General features: G+C 56.9%; 2 protein-coding genes across 2 annotated transcripts in view; one reads left to right on the forward strand and one right to left on the reverse strand.

The window, feature by feature from the left end:
* Positions 1-2,220, forward strand: part of LOC130141688 (NF-kappa-B inhibitor delta-like) — a 9,863-nt gene extending 7,643 nt beyond the window's left edge. Inside the window, exon 6 of the mRNA XM_056322784.1 lies at positions 169-2,220. Coding sequence (XP_056178759.1) covers positions 169-240 — 72 coding nt within the window. The 3' untranslated portion in view covers positions 241-2,220. The remainder of the gene's footprint in view (positions 1-168) is intronic.
* A 3,449-nt stretch (positions 2,221-5,669) lies between these two features.
* POU2AF3 (POU class 2 homeobox associating factor 3) lies at positions 5,670-16,035 on the reverse strand. The gene is made up of 4 exons (XM_056322934.1): positions 15,923-16,035; positions 10,542-10,815; positions 6,447-6,743; positions 5,670-6,002 (listed from the first exon to the last, which is right to left on the reverse strand). Exons 1-4 carry the CDS (start codon positions 16,033-16,035, stop codon positions 5,670-5,672), a joined length of 1,017 nt encoding a protein of 338 aa, XP_056178909.1.
* Between the last annotated feature and the right edge of the window lie 435 nt (positions 16,036-16,470).

Genomic DNA, 16,470 nt, shown 5'->3' on the forward strand with positions numbered 1-16,470 from the left:
GCCTACAGGTATGGAAAGGCTCCTGGAGCTCCTTGTAGTCCCTGATATGTTTCTACATGTATTTAGTTACACTTATACATGTATGTAAGGGCGGGGGGTGTATGTATTGGGGTGTCTGCATGCACAGTTTCAGATGGCATGTAACGAACTGCTACATTTTTTTGGCAGGTTAGGCATTTGCTGAAGAAAGGGAAAGTCGCATCTGCATTCATCTCCTGTCGCCAAAATGCCAGATCCTAGGGCGCCTGCAGTTCCTGGGACGGCTTCAACTGCACTTGCTGATTGCACATGGCCTCTTAGAACAGCTGTGAGGATGGTTCACCAACACGTCCCTGCCCCTAGAGCCTTTCAACCAGGTGTTCCTCAATGTCACCTCAATGTCTCAACCTGTAGACCACGAGCAGCATGCAAGAGATCAGAAGATGAGCTTTCAAATGGTTGAAAACTTTATTTTGTTAACAAAGAATACTAATAAACTTCGAGCATTGCTTGCAAGCCAGGAGGCAAGCAAAGCAAACGGCTCTTACATAAATAAGGAAATGTTCAAAGTACAGCCAGCCTTTGATTTGGTGGCAGCTGAAAGCCGCGGTGGTGGTGGAACACAAGACGGTGGTTTGGCTATAAAAGGTTGAGAAATGCTGCTCTAAGACAGGCTCAAACTGTGCCGCCTCTTAGGTCCTCTGCAGAGGGACTGGTTGAAGTGATGAAGCCTTTGGGATGTGTGATTACCTCCATCGTTCCTGCTAGCCTGGGAATGCAGGAACCTGAGGGGAGGGAAAAGACTGGATGGAAGAGGTCAAGTCAGCCTGAGGAGTCGCCCATGGCTGTATTTTATGCGAGTGAGTGGACAACCAAACACAAGAGCTCCAAGTGAGGGTTCCTGCACGCTGCTGCTACCCCATTTCTTAGCACTTTTTGGAGGAAAGCTGAAGCAGCTGTCCATGCCACAGTCTCCCACCCCACCCCGAGAAAAGAAAACAGATGCTTTTAGAAGCAAGTGCGTAGAATCATAGAATATCTCCAGCTGGAAGGGACCCATAAGGACCATCGAGTCCTCCTCACAGGACTACCTAACATAACAACATGGGTCGGGTTCTCAGCAGGGCAGGTTCCTGTGGCTCCCAGTGCTTCCCAGTGAAGGGAATCCTCTCTGAGACATCTGATCCGATCCCAGTCTCCAGCTCTGCTGGCCAAACACAGCTTTGGAAGCAGCTCAGTGGGGAGCTGAACCCTCCCCTGAGCTAATGCCTGCGGAGGAGACCGGCTTCCTTTGGGTCTCCAGCGGGTTTTAGGCATGGACAGGGTAGAAAACTTCTGAGCTGCGTGGGCTTGTCCGCAGCAGGGTCAGAGTGCAGTGTAGTTAGCAAGTGCTCTCCTGTTCCCATTCTTACCCAAGAGGGCGTTTGAACAGGTCCTTCTTATTCTTTCTGTGAAATGATTTGTGAATTGCTGTGCAATCGACTGGCAACAGCGTCTCTGCCGGGTCGGTGGGATGGAGGGAGGCAGATGCCCGGAGGGAGCGCGAGCCATGGTCTGACAGCCCTTGCGCAGAGCGGGGCTCACCGGCGGTACGCGTCCGGAGCTACATTTGCTGATCTCTCAGTGTTGCACAAGTTATTGCTTCTAGCAGGACTGAACAATAAGACGAAGGGCAGATGTCTCAAATCGCTGCAGTAACTTCCTTGATCGCCCACACGATGGGACGGGATTTTCTGCAGCATTTGCCAGTCTCACGGGCCTGGGATGTTTAAACAACTGTTTAGCAGACTTGAACAAAAGCTCTTAAGAAATGCAGTGATCGTCTCAACTTTCTCAGCCCTCCTCTCTGCTGTTTTGCTGTTACTTCTCACTACATCGTATCTACAAACCTGCCAACATCCGCTGACAAAAAAGCAGGCATGTATTTGCATGTGTTTGCATAAATTTGCATGTATCTGGGCTTAGGCCAGCAAAAGCATGTGCTTTCTTACTTTGAAGCGATGTTATTACAAGCCCTGGATTGAGTGATAATTGCATTGGCGAGTTTGTACTGTCTGTCCAGACAAAACGGTCAATAAAGCATCCGTTTCTTGAACTTGCTGGCAGCAAAACCGTAAAACTGTGACCAGCATGTGGCACGTGACGCCCTAGGGAAAATGTAGAACGCTTTTTGCCATCTAGAAATGTCTGCAAGGTGACAGAAGTCCTTTTGCAGCAAGTAAAAATAATACACGAACTGCGGTTTAGAGTTATGTCTCTCTTGTTTTGTCTGCCTGCTGTTGGATGTTTAATGCAGAGCAACGCCACCAGTGACTGCAAACACCACCGCCTCCAGAATATCGGGGGAAACAGTGGTCTGGGGAGGGAGGGATGGGCGTCATTCAGAGCATCACCCCGGCAGCCTGCTCCTCAGAGCTGAGAGCTGAGATCTGAGGGAAGAAGCCATGACCAGCCCGCAGAGGACCGGTCCTCTCCGCAGGCACGTAGGTGTTGGGCTTCCCAAAGCTCAACCTCAGGGACCTGCTCCGAAGCCACCACAACCCACACGTCGTTGCTGTCATTGCTGTCGCCTTCGGGCTGGATCCACAGGGCAGCTGGAGGCTGCTCTTCCCCACACGTGAAGCACCTTTCCCAGTCATGCCACCCAGTTCCTGGCCTGTGTATGGAGAAAATCCTTTTGAAGGCTCAAAGGTGGCCTCGGTGTTGTCTTCTGGTGAATTTTATTGATTTGAGCAGCGTCTTAGTTCACAACCTCTCAATTTTTTTATGCCTGTTTCAGGGGAAATGTACCTTTTATAACCATAGCAGCACTGGCAGCGTGTGATCCCCCTTTATTTACACAATTTATCTCTTCCTACCTCTGGCTTTGGATAAGTGGCTGGTAACAAAGGTTTGTTATCACCAAATAAATGTTCTGATGTGGCACCTTAGAAAAGTCACCGGTTGGTTGGCAAGGAAAACTTTTTGATCCAAAACTCTGCGCAACTGGTAAAGAACCTGAAAATAAGAACCCTTTATTTTCCCTGTAACTGCAGGTCACTGCTGGAGTTATTTGTGGCTTTTGTAAGCATGGGGTGATCCTCGCTTTTGTGTGACCACGTGTTTATGTGGCCTGGCAGGACTTCAGCTGGCAGGGACTGATGACATGCCAGCAGTCGTGCTGTGCCAGCTCTGTTGGAGATACGACCCAAGCTACTTCCCTTTAATGCCCCCCCTCCTCTTTTTTTTTTTTTTTTTTTTTTTTTTTTTTGAGGTGGGGAGGAATAAAGGGGGGGAAGAATGTGTTCCTCAGCCAGAAAATGCACAATAACCTTTGAATAGCCCTCCTCTCCGGGGTTTTTTCCCTTCCTTGTGTCAACAGCCAGCAAGCTTTTACTTGCACTGGGTATGTCACCTGGAGCTGACACCACAGTGACACTGGGTATGTCACTGACATGGAGCTGGTGAACGGCATCCAAAACGTGCTTCCAGTGCCTGGCACGGGGGATTGCAGGACAAACAGCGTTGGGAAGAGGCTGCAAGGGATGGAGGACAGCATCACCTGCTACACGGGAGCTGTGAATGTACCACTTGCCCTCCTTGCTGGCACTGCTGTGCGGAGCAGCTCGCTGCTCACCTCGCTGTAAGACGTGTGAAGATGAACGCTCCCCTTGCTGCAACTGACCTTTTCCACGTGCTCTTTCCTCTGCCAGCCCGTGGGGAGGATGTGGTCACCCCCGTTCCACTAGAAGCCTCAAATATCTTCCCCCAGCCTTATCTCCTCGTGGCTCTGCCACGCAGGTGACGGGCTTTGGCGTGCGGCTGCCCGGCGGCAGGCAGGCGCAGCTGGCACCGAGCGGGCTGAGGGCTGGGGCAGCAGGAGCAATGAATCCAGTGTCCTGAGTCAACACCCGGGGGCTGAAGCACCCCCCCAGCGCTGCCAAGCCGACCCCTGGTACAGTGTCTGCGCAGGGGTGATCACACCCCAACTGCAGCAAGGGAGCGGCTGCTGGCTCCTGTTTCTAAGCTTTCCGTGACCTGATGCGTTCATCACTTGGGCCAGCTCGGAGATTAATTAACCGGGTAACAGCAGGGGAGAGGGGAAGGTATAATTTAAAGTTGTCAAAGTATTTTAAAGCAAGTTTTGGAAAAAAAGCTGCTACCTTACATAAGGTAAAGGAACTGGATCGGTTCTCTCTGTAATCTCCTTGTCTAGCATGGCAAAAATGAAACATCCTGCCCAGGGACATGGACTGGACATGAAAAAAAATGCCATTTTTAGCTCATGTAGAACTGAAAGTGAAGAGAACCCTGGAGTTCTGCATGGGAGGTGACAGCTCTGTTTACTGATGAAGGCAGGGATAGAAGGTTGAAATGACTGGCCTTAGAGTCTTATTAAAAAAATGTTACTCTTAGTTCTTCATAGATTTCACAGGGTGAGGAAATATTAGTTGGGTTTTTTTGGTAGAATGAAGAAAACCTCCCTATTTGCCCCCCAGATATGTGTGTCTGTTGCATCCTCGGCCAAACAGGTGATTTAGCTCCGGGGAGAGGAAAGCTTCTCAGTTAACTGTGGAAGTGTCTGGAGGAGCAGCATGCAGCCAGTTAGATGATTTATTTGCCTCCACAGGTGTAGTCAGTATTTTCATCTGTGTTGGGCTTAACATGGAGAGGTGCTTCTTTCTTTCCCGTCTGGGTGCTCACCGAGGAGCTGGTGCCTTGGCAGCCTGCCTCACCACGCACCGTTAACAGGACGTGAGACACAGCCTTAGAAAGGTCGGGGTTTGTGCAAGAAACAGGGAATGCTCAGGTATGACAATTTTCCCATTTATAGTTATATATATATAAAAATGTAGCTGCTGTTCAGTTTATACCAAAAGGTGCAGAAAACCTGATCTCAGCCCAGCTGTACGAAGCGCTGCCGCCGGCATCAGCTTCCCACCAGGGCTGCCTGCACGGGGGAGCTGCTGCTGAGCAGCAGCCAAAGGTGTTTGGCGCTGGATCCAACCTCTGCAGAGGCCTGAGGGGCCCTGCTGGCACCTGACCCACGGACTCAGCCCTGGGCTGGCACGGAAAACAGCGGTTTTCCTTCCCTGCGGGAAGCACAAGGGAATATGGTCGCGGCAGCGCGGGCAGAGGCAGGGGCTGAGTGCCGATCCGCCTCGGCGCGGGAGCTGCACAGCACAGCCTGCTCCGGGGGGGTGGGCTGGGTGCTGAGACACATCCAGACCTTTTATCTGCTGGAAAGGACCAGCGAGACCATCCACCCTGCTAACTGCTCCTTGTATAGGCTGCTGAGAGTCCCTCACCGCTGTGACAACAGGGATCCTGGGCCACCAGCAGAAGGGAAAAGCACCGACGTTTAGCACATGAGGAATGACGGGGCCTCAGCACGCGTACCAAATTATTTATTTGTATCAAAAAAAGCTGGCTTAATGACATGTGTTTGGTCAGGCACCTCAGGATTTCTTTTAAGGACAACAACAGCGAAAACAAACAGGAAAAACCCAAAACCCCCCAAACCACCACCACCAAACAACAAAACACCCCTGCCCACAAAAGCCAGGAGGACTAATGTAGTGACAGCGTCGTGTAGAAAACGTGTGAGTAGTGAGGAACAAAACGGGCTGCGTTAGGCAGCGCAGCTTTGCATAGTTCATGGGCAATTAATCTGATTTGGCTACAGTGGATGTGTAAAACCACAGCCCCCATTAGCTATAGCAGATGTCGCAGCTCCTATCCCTTCGGAAGAAGCCGTCGGCGGCGGGCGGCAGGCAGTCCGGGCAGCCCGCGCTGGGGCAGGGGCAGCACTGCGGGACCCTGCTGTCCCCGTGGGGCTGGGCGCCGCAGGCTGTGCAGCAGCAGGCTGGGGGGGGGTATGGGGAGGGGGCATGGCAGGACCACTCCTCCGCCGGGTAGTCCCAGGTCTTGGTGTCCAGAGAAGGTGGGCTGGGGGTCAGCGGGGTGAGGGGAGAGAGCTGAGGAGGGGAGCAGCTGTAGCTGAGTGGGCTGGGCAGGTCGGCTGGGCTGGGGGATCCGGCAGCCTGGAGTTTGAAAGAAAAAAAACCAAACCAATAACCACCAGGACAGGGTTTCAGGGTGTCATTTGGGGAAAAGCGGGCAGCAGTCGGGATTTCTGTGCCGTTTTCTCACGAGGGTCCGGCTGCACAGGGAGGGGGTTTGGCCCTTGGAGGCTTGGAGCCAAGAGGCGTTGGGGAGCTTCCCTACGAGCGAGACAACTGCTAGCGGGAACGGGGCTGTTCTTCCCAAAAGATCTACAGGATCTGTAGAAGGGACATTCCCCGTTCCCTGCTCCTGATGGGAAACCATCCGGACGAGCAGCCTGCGATGCTGTGGCTCTACCCCGTGCCCCTAAAAGCAGCCGCATTCCCGACTCAGCTTGCTGCTGTTCTGCCCCGGGATGCAGCCGCCTTCCCCACCCTCCCCCTGTGCGCCCCCCTGGCTGCCCCCCGGCACACAACGCTTACCAGGCTCTGGCTGAAGCACAGCGGGACCGGCTGGAAGGTGTCTGGCGTGTAGTGTGAGGATGGCTGGAAAGCACCGAAGGCTGGGTCTAAGGACGCGTCTGCCTGCAGACAGGAATCCACCAGCTGCTCCAGGTAGCTAGGGCTTTCTTCGCAGGAGAGGCAATTTGAAAGCTGCCACGATGGGCAATAGTTGGGAACAGAAGAGATGGGTTCTGCATCAAAAGGTGCTAGGAGAGAAGGTAAACCAGACAGCAGCAGGTTATTCAGAATCTGTCTCCATAAAGGGCAGGTGTCACCCCAGGCCAGGTTTCAGTACGCCCATACGTTCGGTAGACCCTATGGATTTAGACAAAGAAAATGGCCCTTCAAGCTCAAGGTGAATTTTCTAGGGAAGCAGACACCAGGAGGAGGATGTTGAAAAGCATGCAAGTAACGCGGGGAACTCCAGTCCCTGGAAAGCTCCAAAGCTTTTTAAATACTGCTGGAAACTCTTCTGGCTCCAGCTATTTTGGACAGGGATCCAGATGGAAACTCCCGCAGGCTCTTGACCCTCTGGCTTCCCTGAAAGTGTCAACTGTAACAGACCCAGAAGCTGCCACGCGCTGATTCATGTTTCAGCTCGGCAGATGGCTCGCGTCCTTGTCTCACCCATTCTCCAGATGCAGCGTAGCTACATCTGCAGGAAGGAGGGGATAGCAGAAGAATAATTTGCTCTTTTACCCTCAAAATAGCCAGACAGGAGACAAATTTCTAAGCAGATGAAATGGAGCGCATCAGTGATAACGTGGCATCGCATCCACAGAGAGTTCCTGGCAAAAGCGCGAGTTCCTGGACGGCTGCGGGGTCCGACCCCGCTGTATGGCCGCACGCTCGCGGGGCCGTGGGAGCTCACGGTGGAGCTGACTGCTCAGGATGACTGTCTTTCCACGCTGTGTTCACATATGGCTACAAGCAAAGCCCTGTCCCCGTGGAGGGGCACAGGTCTGCAGGCGATGGCACTGCCCGTGGGCAGAGTCACCCCGAGCCCCAATCCTTTGCGGGTTCAAGGTGGCAGCGTTCAGCGGGGTGTGGGGAGGGAGCGAGAAGCACCCAAAATACATAAACAGAGACTTTCCAGGCTGAAAAAGCTTTGGTATGTCTCACATTTCTTTATTAACATAAGGAAATTCATTCCCAAATATTGGTGATTTAATAGTTTCCTTGTCCGTACAATGTATATATTCACACCTGCCTAACCTTTTAGGTCTGTCTGCTTTGGCTGCAGAATAATTGAAGGATCTGTGAGTCCAAAGTGCTATTATCCCCGCCTCTTTCCCCTTTCCTTAGATGTTCCCAGAGAGGAGGAAGAAACTCTAGCTTGCTGCAAACCTGACACTCCCCACTGCTATGGACGTTGCCAGGAGAGTGAGAACAGCCACCTCTGCGGGAGCTCAGCAAGGTGCTCCGGGGTGACCTGACCCTCCCGCTCCAGCCAGACCCGCAGGCAGCCTGGAGACGGTGATGCCAGCAGTGTCATTCCCTAGGGGATGCACATCCCTTCCTGATGGGACACTCGCTCCTTGCTGGGGGAAAAATAAACTGCACACACGAGAGCACGTGAGCGTGCTCCTGAACAGGTAATATGTGCCCTGCTGGCCACCCAGCACGCTCACCTGTGTGTCACGGGCTGCTTGCAGGTGCTGCTCGGCTGTATTGCCCGGTACCTGGTAGTGCCTGCCTCAACCAAGGGCTGTGGGAAAAACTGGGAAGTGGGGGTGGGAAGGGACGTGTGGATGGGCTTTGTACCAACCTGGGTGAGGAGGTGATACAGACTCCGAGAACTGGATGCTGCTGCTGCCCCAAGGAACCTGGCCAAAGAGAAGGGAAGAAGAGGAATTGTAGATACTGTAACATATGGGAGCGTTTTTCTGCATGCTGAGGTGAGTCGAGATTTTGCTTCAACCTCTTTATGTAAACCTGATTTACCTCACGGCTGTGACACGGAAAACTTCCCTAGTGCTGACAGAACAAGATGAATGTGCATAACATGATTTTTCCCTGAGCCTGTAACAGCACTGGAGGAGCACACCACCAACCTGGTGTAAAGTCCTTGATTCCAACCACATCATTAATTAATTAATTCAGCAGAGATGTGGCTGCCTTGGAAAGCAACTTCGAAAGATGTGGCTGCCTTCATTTCTAGGACTGTGAATTCCACAGTGAAGGGATGCCCAAGAATTTGTAGGGATACACACGATTAGGAATGAGTAATTAACAAATTGTAGTGATAACTCTTGAAACATGACTAAAACACTTGCAGGTATCCCCATGGCTGGGCATCAGACTGGGTCACCGTGCTCGGCGCTGATGCCATCTGAGGGCCAGCTCTGACGCTGCTCCCCGCTCCACCGCAGCTACGTGCCCCTGCGAAAACGGATCGTCACATTTTCTAAGTGCTGCTGGAAGCTGAAGCGGACAGATCAATCTGTTCCAGGAACCTGACCTGCTGGAGGGGAGAAATCCACCCCAAAAGCAACGGGAGTTTTGATGCTCATTGTCATGGACTAGGATTTTACTCTGCAAATACAAATACTGGGGTTGGGTTTTTTCCCTCATTTTTAATTCACGCAGGCTTCCACTTCAACTTAATTCAAAATGCCCTCGAGTCAGTGGCTCATTTCTCTAGCAACACCACCTTAGCGCCTCCCTGTGCATTTAATTCATTAAAGAGCAGCTGCTCGGGGCTGCCGGAGCCTGTGGGGCTGTTGGGCTGCCCCTCTCCTCGCTGGCTGCAGGCGCGGGACAAGGCAGACCCAGCCCTGCCACTGGCAGCAGAAGTTTTCGGTTCAGCTTTTTCCAGCGCACGGAGGCAACGCATCCCACCAGCACGACCCCTGGGAACCCTCCAGGACAACTCGTGCCTCCTGCGGATCACACAGGTATCCTGCACTGCCATGTCACACTTTTTCCTGCTTGGGCAAATGGAGCGCTGCCTGAACTCCCTGTGGGAAGAGACAGGCAGCCCCCAGGAGCCCCCCAGGCTGTTTCCACTAGGGCTGGGGGCGAGGAGCGACCCAGCAGTGCCAAAGCCCCGCAGTCTGTGCCCTGCTCACCCAGGCCACTCCGCCCCTGGCTCCCAGGCTGACCAGCTTTGTGTGCCATCAGCGGCAACGCGGCGCAGGAGGTGGGAGATGAAATCTGAAAACCATCCGAAGCTGTCATGAACCAGGAAGAAGTAATGATTTACCAGCTTCTTTATGCAAATCCCTGGAGTGGCTGGAGCCACAGGACTCCTACAAAGACTGGAGGAGCGAGTGAGAAAGAGAGAGAGCGTACACATGTGTGGACACACACGCACAGATCTCCATCCCCTCCTCTAGAGGACGCGGGGCTGGGCGCTGCCCAGGTGATACTGAAAAATGCTGGAGACCTGAATTCAGTCAAGCACACTTGAATGTTATGCTGAGGAGCCCTATCGGAGCAGGATGGAGCCCTAACGGCGCAGGATGGAGCCCTATCGGAGCAGGATGGAGCCCTATCGGAGCAGGATGGAGCCCCGCTTAAGGGGTCTTTGCCCACCCCTTGTCTTCTTCCTTTCTGCCAGCCAGAATCTCTGGCTGTTGCCAAGTCCCCATTTCCCAAACCCTCTCCAGTGCCCAGGAGCTGCTGGTGCATGTCACCTCTGGTGCCTCCGTGTCCTGCCTGATCCAACTGGACAAGGGAGAGCATCCAGGGGCGGGGGTGGGTGAAAGCAGCTTCCTGGGGGGCTGAGACTTGTGGAAAAGGGGGAGGTTAGGGGAGGTTTAGCGTGGCAGAGCTGTGCACTGGTTGCTCCTCCAAGCTGCACAGGCTGGAGCAAAGGTGTGCCCTGGGCATGATGCTGCGGAACAGCACGGTGCATGCCTCAGCACCACCAGGCCACCTTTTAAATGGGAGCCGGTGATCACCGCCTGCCTTGCTCATCCAGCACAATGATACTGGAGATGCTGGGCTAACTGTAAGTTGGACTGAAATTTGTTGGCGTGGGCCTTCCAGCCCTGAGCGAACTGCGTTCCTGGAGTACCAGCTCTGCCTGCTCCCTGCGCTGCTGGCTCAGGCCATCACTACTGCTGTCACCCTGCACAAATGTTCTTCTCCCCCATCCTCAGCAACCTGCCACGCTCCGACCTGGGCAGCCTCCTTGGCCCAGAGATTACAGTTTTGGCAAAAAAAAAAAAAAAAAAAAGACCGAGAGAAAAGAGACAAAGCAGACACCGAAAGAGTTTTACTTACCGCTGGACCGGTTGCTGCTTGTCGTGCTCTTCTCTGCTGCAGTAACTCCTTCACTGTGATCTTTACTCGAACACCTTGATACACCTTAGGCTTTCCTGAAAGAATGTGTGGAAAAACACTTTACAAGGTGGGAGGCTTTCAGAGGATACAGCAAGCCCAGCACGTTTTCAGGCACGCTCCACACAGTGTCCAAAGTTAACATGTTTCACTGGTCACTGTTAAGTCACTTGTAATCACAGTTTACGTAGCCCTCTAATGCCAGTTACTCAAACCTGTGACAAGCAGACATTTATGAGAAAGCTGGTGTGAATTATATTTAGTAGCCACACACATTCTATGCTTTTCTATCTCCTTCTCCCCCCTACCCACCCCCCAGCCCTCCTAACACCGAGCCACATCTGGTGCTACCATTGAATTTATCTAAATTCCTATCATATCTGCCACTCTTAGGACCTGAAAATAAATGTGGGAAGCACTTCACCTGGCAGGTGAACGCCAGGAATACAACAATGGAAACACATGGGCAGTTACTCAGAGGGCTAAACAAAACACAAATAAACACCACCACTTCCATGAATCACTTCTTGCAAAGCCTGGATGATCCCTGTATTGTGCTGGCTCTGTACAACCCCCATCTATTTCAAATAAGCATTTACGTTGCCTTTAATCCAGCCAAAGGCAATTAGCAGCCCTCCCTCGCTGCCTGATGAGGGACCTGTCCTGGGAAATCACTTCCACTTGGTGATCCCGGTAAAATCCTTAAAGCCTCGGCCCGTTCTGTTCCTGCCCTGACTCTCTGCTGCTGTTTTCAGCCAGTAGCAGATCCCCCAGAACGCAGCGCCGGCCCATCCTTCCAGGCAGCCCCCAGCCCCCGGGGGGCAGCCCCCAACCCCCGCGGCTGGTGGGCAGGTCCCTGCCCCGCACAGCTCAGAACCCCCCCCGCCCCACTGCGGGCACTGCCCTCCCCTGGGGGGGGACCCCTCCCCACTGCCGGGGGGTGCGCAGCATCCTCGCCCTCCCGTGCGCCCACCCGTGCCCCGCCGTGCACCCACCCTCAGCCTCCTGTGTGCCCCCCCCGTGCCCCCCCTCGCCCTGCCGTGTGCCCCCCCCCGTGCCCACCCTCAGCCTCCTGTGTGCCCCCCCGTGCCCCCCCTCGCCCTGCCGTGTGCCCCCCCCCTGTGCCCACCCTCAGCCTCCTGTGTGCCCACCCCGTGCCCCCCCTCGCCCTGCCGTGCCCCCCGGACATGCCCCACGGGGCTGGGGTCCCCGCGGGCTGAGCCGGGGCCGCCCAGGGGGGGGTTGCTGCTCTGGGCGGCGGGGGGGGGGGTGTGGGGGGGGATGTCGTTCATCCCCCGGGTTTTTGTCTCTATTCGACAAAGATGGAGAAAACGGGGGGAGGGTGACGGTGCCAGGGACACCCGGCAGCCCCTCCTGCGGGCGGGGGTTCGCGCAGCGCCCCCGGCTCCGCCGTGCGCAGGGGCCGGGCCGGGGGCCGGCGGGGGCGAGGCGCGGGCACACCCCCGGGGGGGCGGGCTGCCGGCAGCCCCTCGGGCTGGGGGGGCAGGGGCAGGGCGGGGGGCGCTGCGGGCGAGCCGCGGGGTGGCCGGGGCGAGCTGCCGGGCGGCAGCGGGGCGACAGGCGGGCGGGGTGCTGCGGGCCAAGGGCCGCCCGGGGAGGGGGCACGGTGCGGGGCGGGGGGCTGCGCTGGCAGCGCCTCCCCTCCCGGGAGCCACGGGGATGGGCGCCGGGGGGCGAGCGGCGCCGGGCTCCCCCCCCCGCCCCCAGCCCTGCCCCCCCCGGCACCCGGCGGGCCCGACGCCCCCGCCCGGCCCCGCTGTCGGAGCAGCCCCGGGGGCGCGGGGCGGCCTTACCGGACATGCTGGGCGGCAGCGGGCGGCCCTCCCCGGCGGCAGCGGCGGCCCCGGCCCGGCCCCGGGGCAGGTGATGGGGCAGAAGGAGACGGGCTGGAAACTGGGGGGCGCAGGGAGCTGCTCGCCCGGTGGCGATGGCAGGTGGATCCCGCCGGGTCCCTGTGGGATCCCCACGGGTATATGTTTGAGTTTTTCTCCCCTAATGCCAAGTATTTAAAACCTCTAGAAACCAATGATTTGACAATCAATGATTGCGCGATACTTTCAATTTGAATATTCAAAGGCTCCACAAAATGGGCTATCTTTTGGTGAAACCCAGCACATCCCCATCTAGCAGAGGGTCTGGGGGAACAGCGTGCGGCGGGGCCACCCTGCCCGCCCTTTGCTTTTGGGACATTTCCCCGGTTTTATCCATCCTGCCCCAAATGCAGCAGATGCCTCCAAACCGGCTCCGTATTTTCCCCTCGGACGCCCAGGCTGGGCTCCAGCCCTCTCAGATTTCATTTGCTACTTGCAGAGAGGGCTCTGCAAGGGACCAAACCGTTTTTTGCACAGTTTTCCATGTTTTAAGGCTAAATACTAAGGTTTGGGGCCAAACTGGCTGTGGCCAGGCCTGGTGTAATGAAGAGGCTGCCCCTGGGTAGCTGAAGCTCCCTGACCCGGCTCCATCCCGCAGCACTGCCTTCCCTCTGCCCACCCGCTGGGCTTATATTGGATGGGTTTTGTGTGTTTTCCCCTAATTCAGGCCATTCGCTCACTGCACACATCGGCCCCTCTCTCCTTACACGCTCAGACTGCCCTGCACGCAGCCAGTGCCAGGGTTTCAGCTTGTGGTGGGATGACACCGGGTTTGGACCACCCCCCCCATCACTGTATGACACTGATGGCGCTGGGGCTTTTAGGCTGCGGTGAGATTGTCCCCTCCGAGCACCGCAGGCTGTGCCATGCCGCGGGGACAGCTGGCTGAAGCAGAAAGCAGGCCAGGCTGTTAATAATCTACCAGCACTTCGGTTTGGCTATTGTTGCCGCTGAATCTTTTCCTTTAAGTTAACAAATACGCCGGATTTCTGCGAGGAGCGGTCACAGCGGCGTCGCCGTTCCTTGCATGGCAATGGGCTCCCGGCAGGCCGAGCCTTGCATCCGCAGGGATGCTGCCCGCGGGTCCCTCTGGAGAGCAGCCCTCTCCCCACCGCCTGCGATGCAGCAAGGAGGAGCATGCTGTGGGAATTGCAGAGCGGGGGCCACAGGGGCTGCACAGGCCCACCTGTGCTAAGCGCTTTGGGACCTGAAGCCCTTGTGTTGCTTCCCGCATCGGTGGCGGGTGGGTAGAGCCCGGCGAGGCTGCGGACGCCGTGCGGGGGGGCTGGCACCCCCAGGAGCCGGGGTAATGTTTACCTCTGTAACCAGAGCCCGCAGAGCGGAGCGCGCAGGCTGCTCAGCTCCCGAGCTGTACGCCTTAAAGGACACACAGAGCATCCGTGCTCAGGGTGTCCCTGCACGTCCTGGGTTCCCGAGCATTTCCAGGCTCTCAGAGACCCTGCCTTGGTTAAGAGCCAAATCCCAGAGTGGGTCAAACACTTTCAAGACAGCCCCAAAAACTGCTGCCCCTGCTTCTCCCTCAGTGCCTGGTGGGAATACAGGCAGGCTGACCCTGGGGTCCCCATCCATGCAAGGCCCTCGAAGAAGGTGCAGCGGGGACAGCTGATGGTGACTCCTTTGTCACTTAGTCCAGCAGCAGCTCCAGGCAGCGATTCAGCCTGGCAGTGTTAGCTGCGGTGTGAAACATGGCTGCGGGCTCATGCAGGCATCAGGTTTGGGGGCACGGGGGCTGGATGTGGGGCAGGGAGAGCTGCAGACACCCCGAGATGCTTGGGGGTCCCTTGCCCTGCCCTGGCCCATGGTCAGGGGAGCAGCTCTGGCTGAGCCGTGCCACGCCGGGATGCCCCATGCGTGCCATCGCAGGAGCCTGTGGTGCCCATGGACCACAAGAGGGGCAGCAACGGCTTCGCCTGGGTGCAGAGCAGCCCCGGCTGCTGGCCCCTTCCCTGGGCCGAGCCTTCCCTGCCCCTCCAGGGCCCGACCAGCAAAAAGAAGGGTGCGACCCTGGGGGTGGGCAGAGGCGAGCTGGGAGGCACGGAGAGGAGCCGCTGGAGTTTGCTTTTCTGAGCAGGTCTGGACGAGGCTGGGGAATCAGGAAGCTTCGTGCGGGACCCCAGGCCAGCCAGAACTGGAGCTGGGTGCTCCCGGCCGGCCAAGGGGCTGGGGCTCCAGGGGCTTGGCCCCCAGGGGAGGCTGGGCAGGGTGCAGAGGCGAGCTGTGCACTGTGGCTGGGGCTCGCCTGCAGCTGTGACCCTGGGATGGCTCCAGGGCCACCGCAGTGAGACCCGCAGGTGGGCACCCTGTCCCCACCACTTGCTGCTGCAGTGGGCTGCAGACCCCCGCGGGGTGTGCTGGACCCCTGAAGGCATGGACAAGCTCTGCTGGGCATGTTGCACCAGGGCTGCTGGTGCTCCAGCTCTTGCAGCTGCTTCTCAGCTGTGCTGGGGGGGGCTGGGGGTATGTCTATACCAGGGCAGCCTGCTCAGAGCCTTCCCTTTTGGGGCAGCTGCCGAGACCCCCGAGAGTGCTCGTTCCATCCGCTGAAGGCAGAACGTGCCCTGGATGGTTTGCAGGTGCCTGAACAGCCGGGGAGGTGGTGTCTGCCAGGTGTGGGCTGAGCAAAGGGCTCACGGCTGCTGTGAGCGCACCGAGGTGCAGGGACGTCCCTGGGCTGCAGGGTGAGGGTGCCGGGGTGGTGCTGAGCGGTAATGGCTGTGACAGCTCGGGCTTTGTGCAGAGGACTGGCCTGGCTCCCTTGCAGCTCTGCAGCGTTGCTTACAGGGGCCTGGCATTGCTGCCCGCTTCTAGGTGCAGCGCTGCGCCCCCGGCCCACGCTCCCCCACAGAGAGGTGCCTGCAGGCAGCATGGCACGGAGCGATGCTCTGGGCCCGATCCTGCCACCCCGGTGCCATTTACGATCCCTGGAGGGCGCCGAGAAGGCTCCGAGTGCCCCATCAGCCCCAGGATTTGAGGAGAAAAGGCAAGGAGGGCCTTAAACATCTCATCACTACACACCCCCAGGCCCTGGAAAGCTCCTGTTGCTCCTCAGCGAGGTGTTGCGGCCGCTCCGGTGGGTGCCAGGCTGGGGGATGCTGCACCGCTGCCTGCGGTGGCTGCACGGGAGAGCGGCCACCTCCGCGTGTGTCTGCGTGTGCAGAGCTACCTCTAGTGGCCGTGGGGCTGGGGCTGGGGCTCCACGTCAGCCCGGGTCCCAGTCACAGCCCCCCCGGGGGCGTTCTGGCCAGGGGCTGGCACCGAGGGCGAACAGCTCCCTGGTTTCCTCGGGGCGAGAGGGAAATGCGGGACGACGTGTTCTGCGCGTTGCAGGGGGGAGGGATGGCGATGGCCAGGCTTCCTTGGGCGCACATCAGCGGACAGCACAGTGCCCCAGCCACCCCTGCCAGCGCCCTAAGCTGTCTGCCAAGCCCTGGTGCAGTGTGGTGGGCTTTATCTGGTTGTAGCCTTCTGTGCGGTGGGCTCAAACGTGCCACACTTTGGCTACCCTGGCCGCAGCTGCTGCCCAAGACGATGGCACGTGCACAGCAGGCTAGCGTTGGGGACGTACGTTTATGCTGCTGGGTGACCAGATGCTGTTATACAGACCGTGTGATTAACGAGGGCTTCCCTCAGCCCCCACCTGCTCCCCAGCCTTCCCAAACCTCTTCTGGTAACATTGCTCTGTAGATGTAGTTTAGGGTTTAGAGCAACCTGTTTTCTCAGCATCCGAGAAGAAGTTCCTGGCATCCTTGTTTGTAGGAAAGGCCCATAGAAAGCAGATATTTTCCAGGCCATGTATTTCACTT

This window comes from Falco biarmicus, chromosome 20 (genome assembly GCF_023638135.1).
Source record: "Falco biarmicus isolate bFalBia1 chromosome 20, bFalBia1.pri, whole genome shotgun sequence".
Classification (NCBI taxonomy): Eukaryota; Metazoa; Chordata; class Aves; order Falconiformes; family Falconidae; genus Falco; species Falco biarmicus.

Coding starts and splice junctions, on each gene's coding strand:
- POU2AF3 (XM_056322934.1), bottom strand. CDS start 16,035: ATGTGCGCCCAAGGAAGCCTGGCCATCGCCATCCCTCCCCCCTGCAAC. Junction 10,816..15,922: donor CAGGGAGCTGTTCGCCCTCG/GTGCCAGCCCCT, acceptor CACCTTGTAAAG/TGTTTTTCCACACATTCTTT. Junction 6,003..6,446: donor TGTGCTTCAGCCAGAGCCTG/GTAAGCGTTGTG, acceptor TTCAAACTCCAG/GCTGCCGGATCCCCCAGCCC.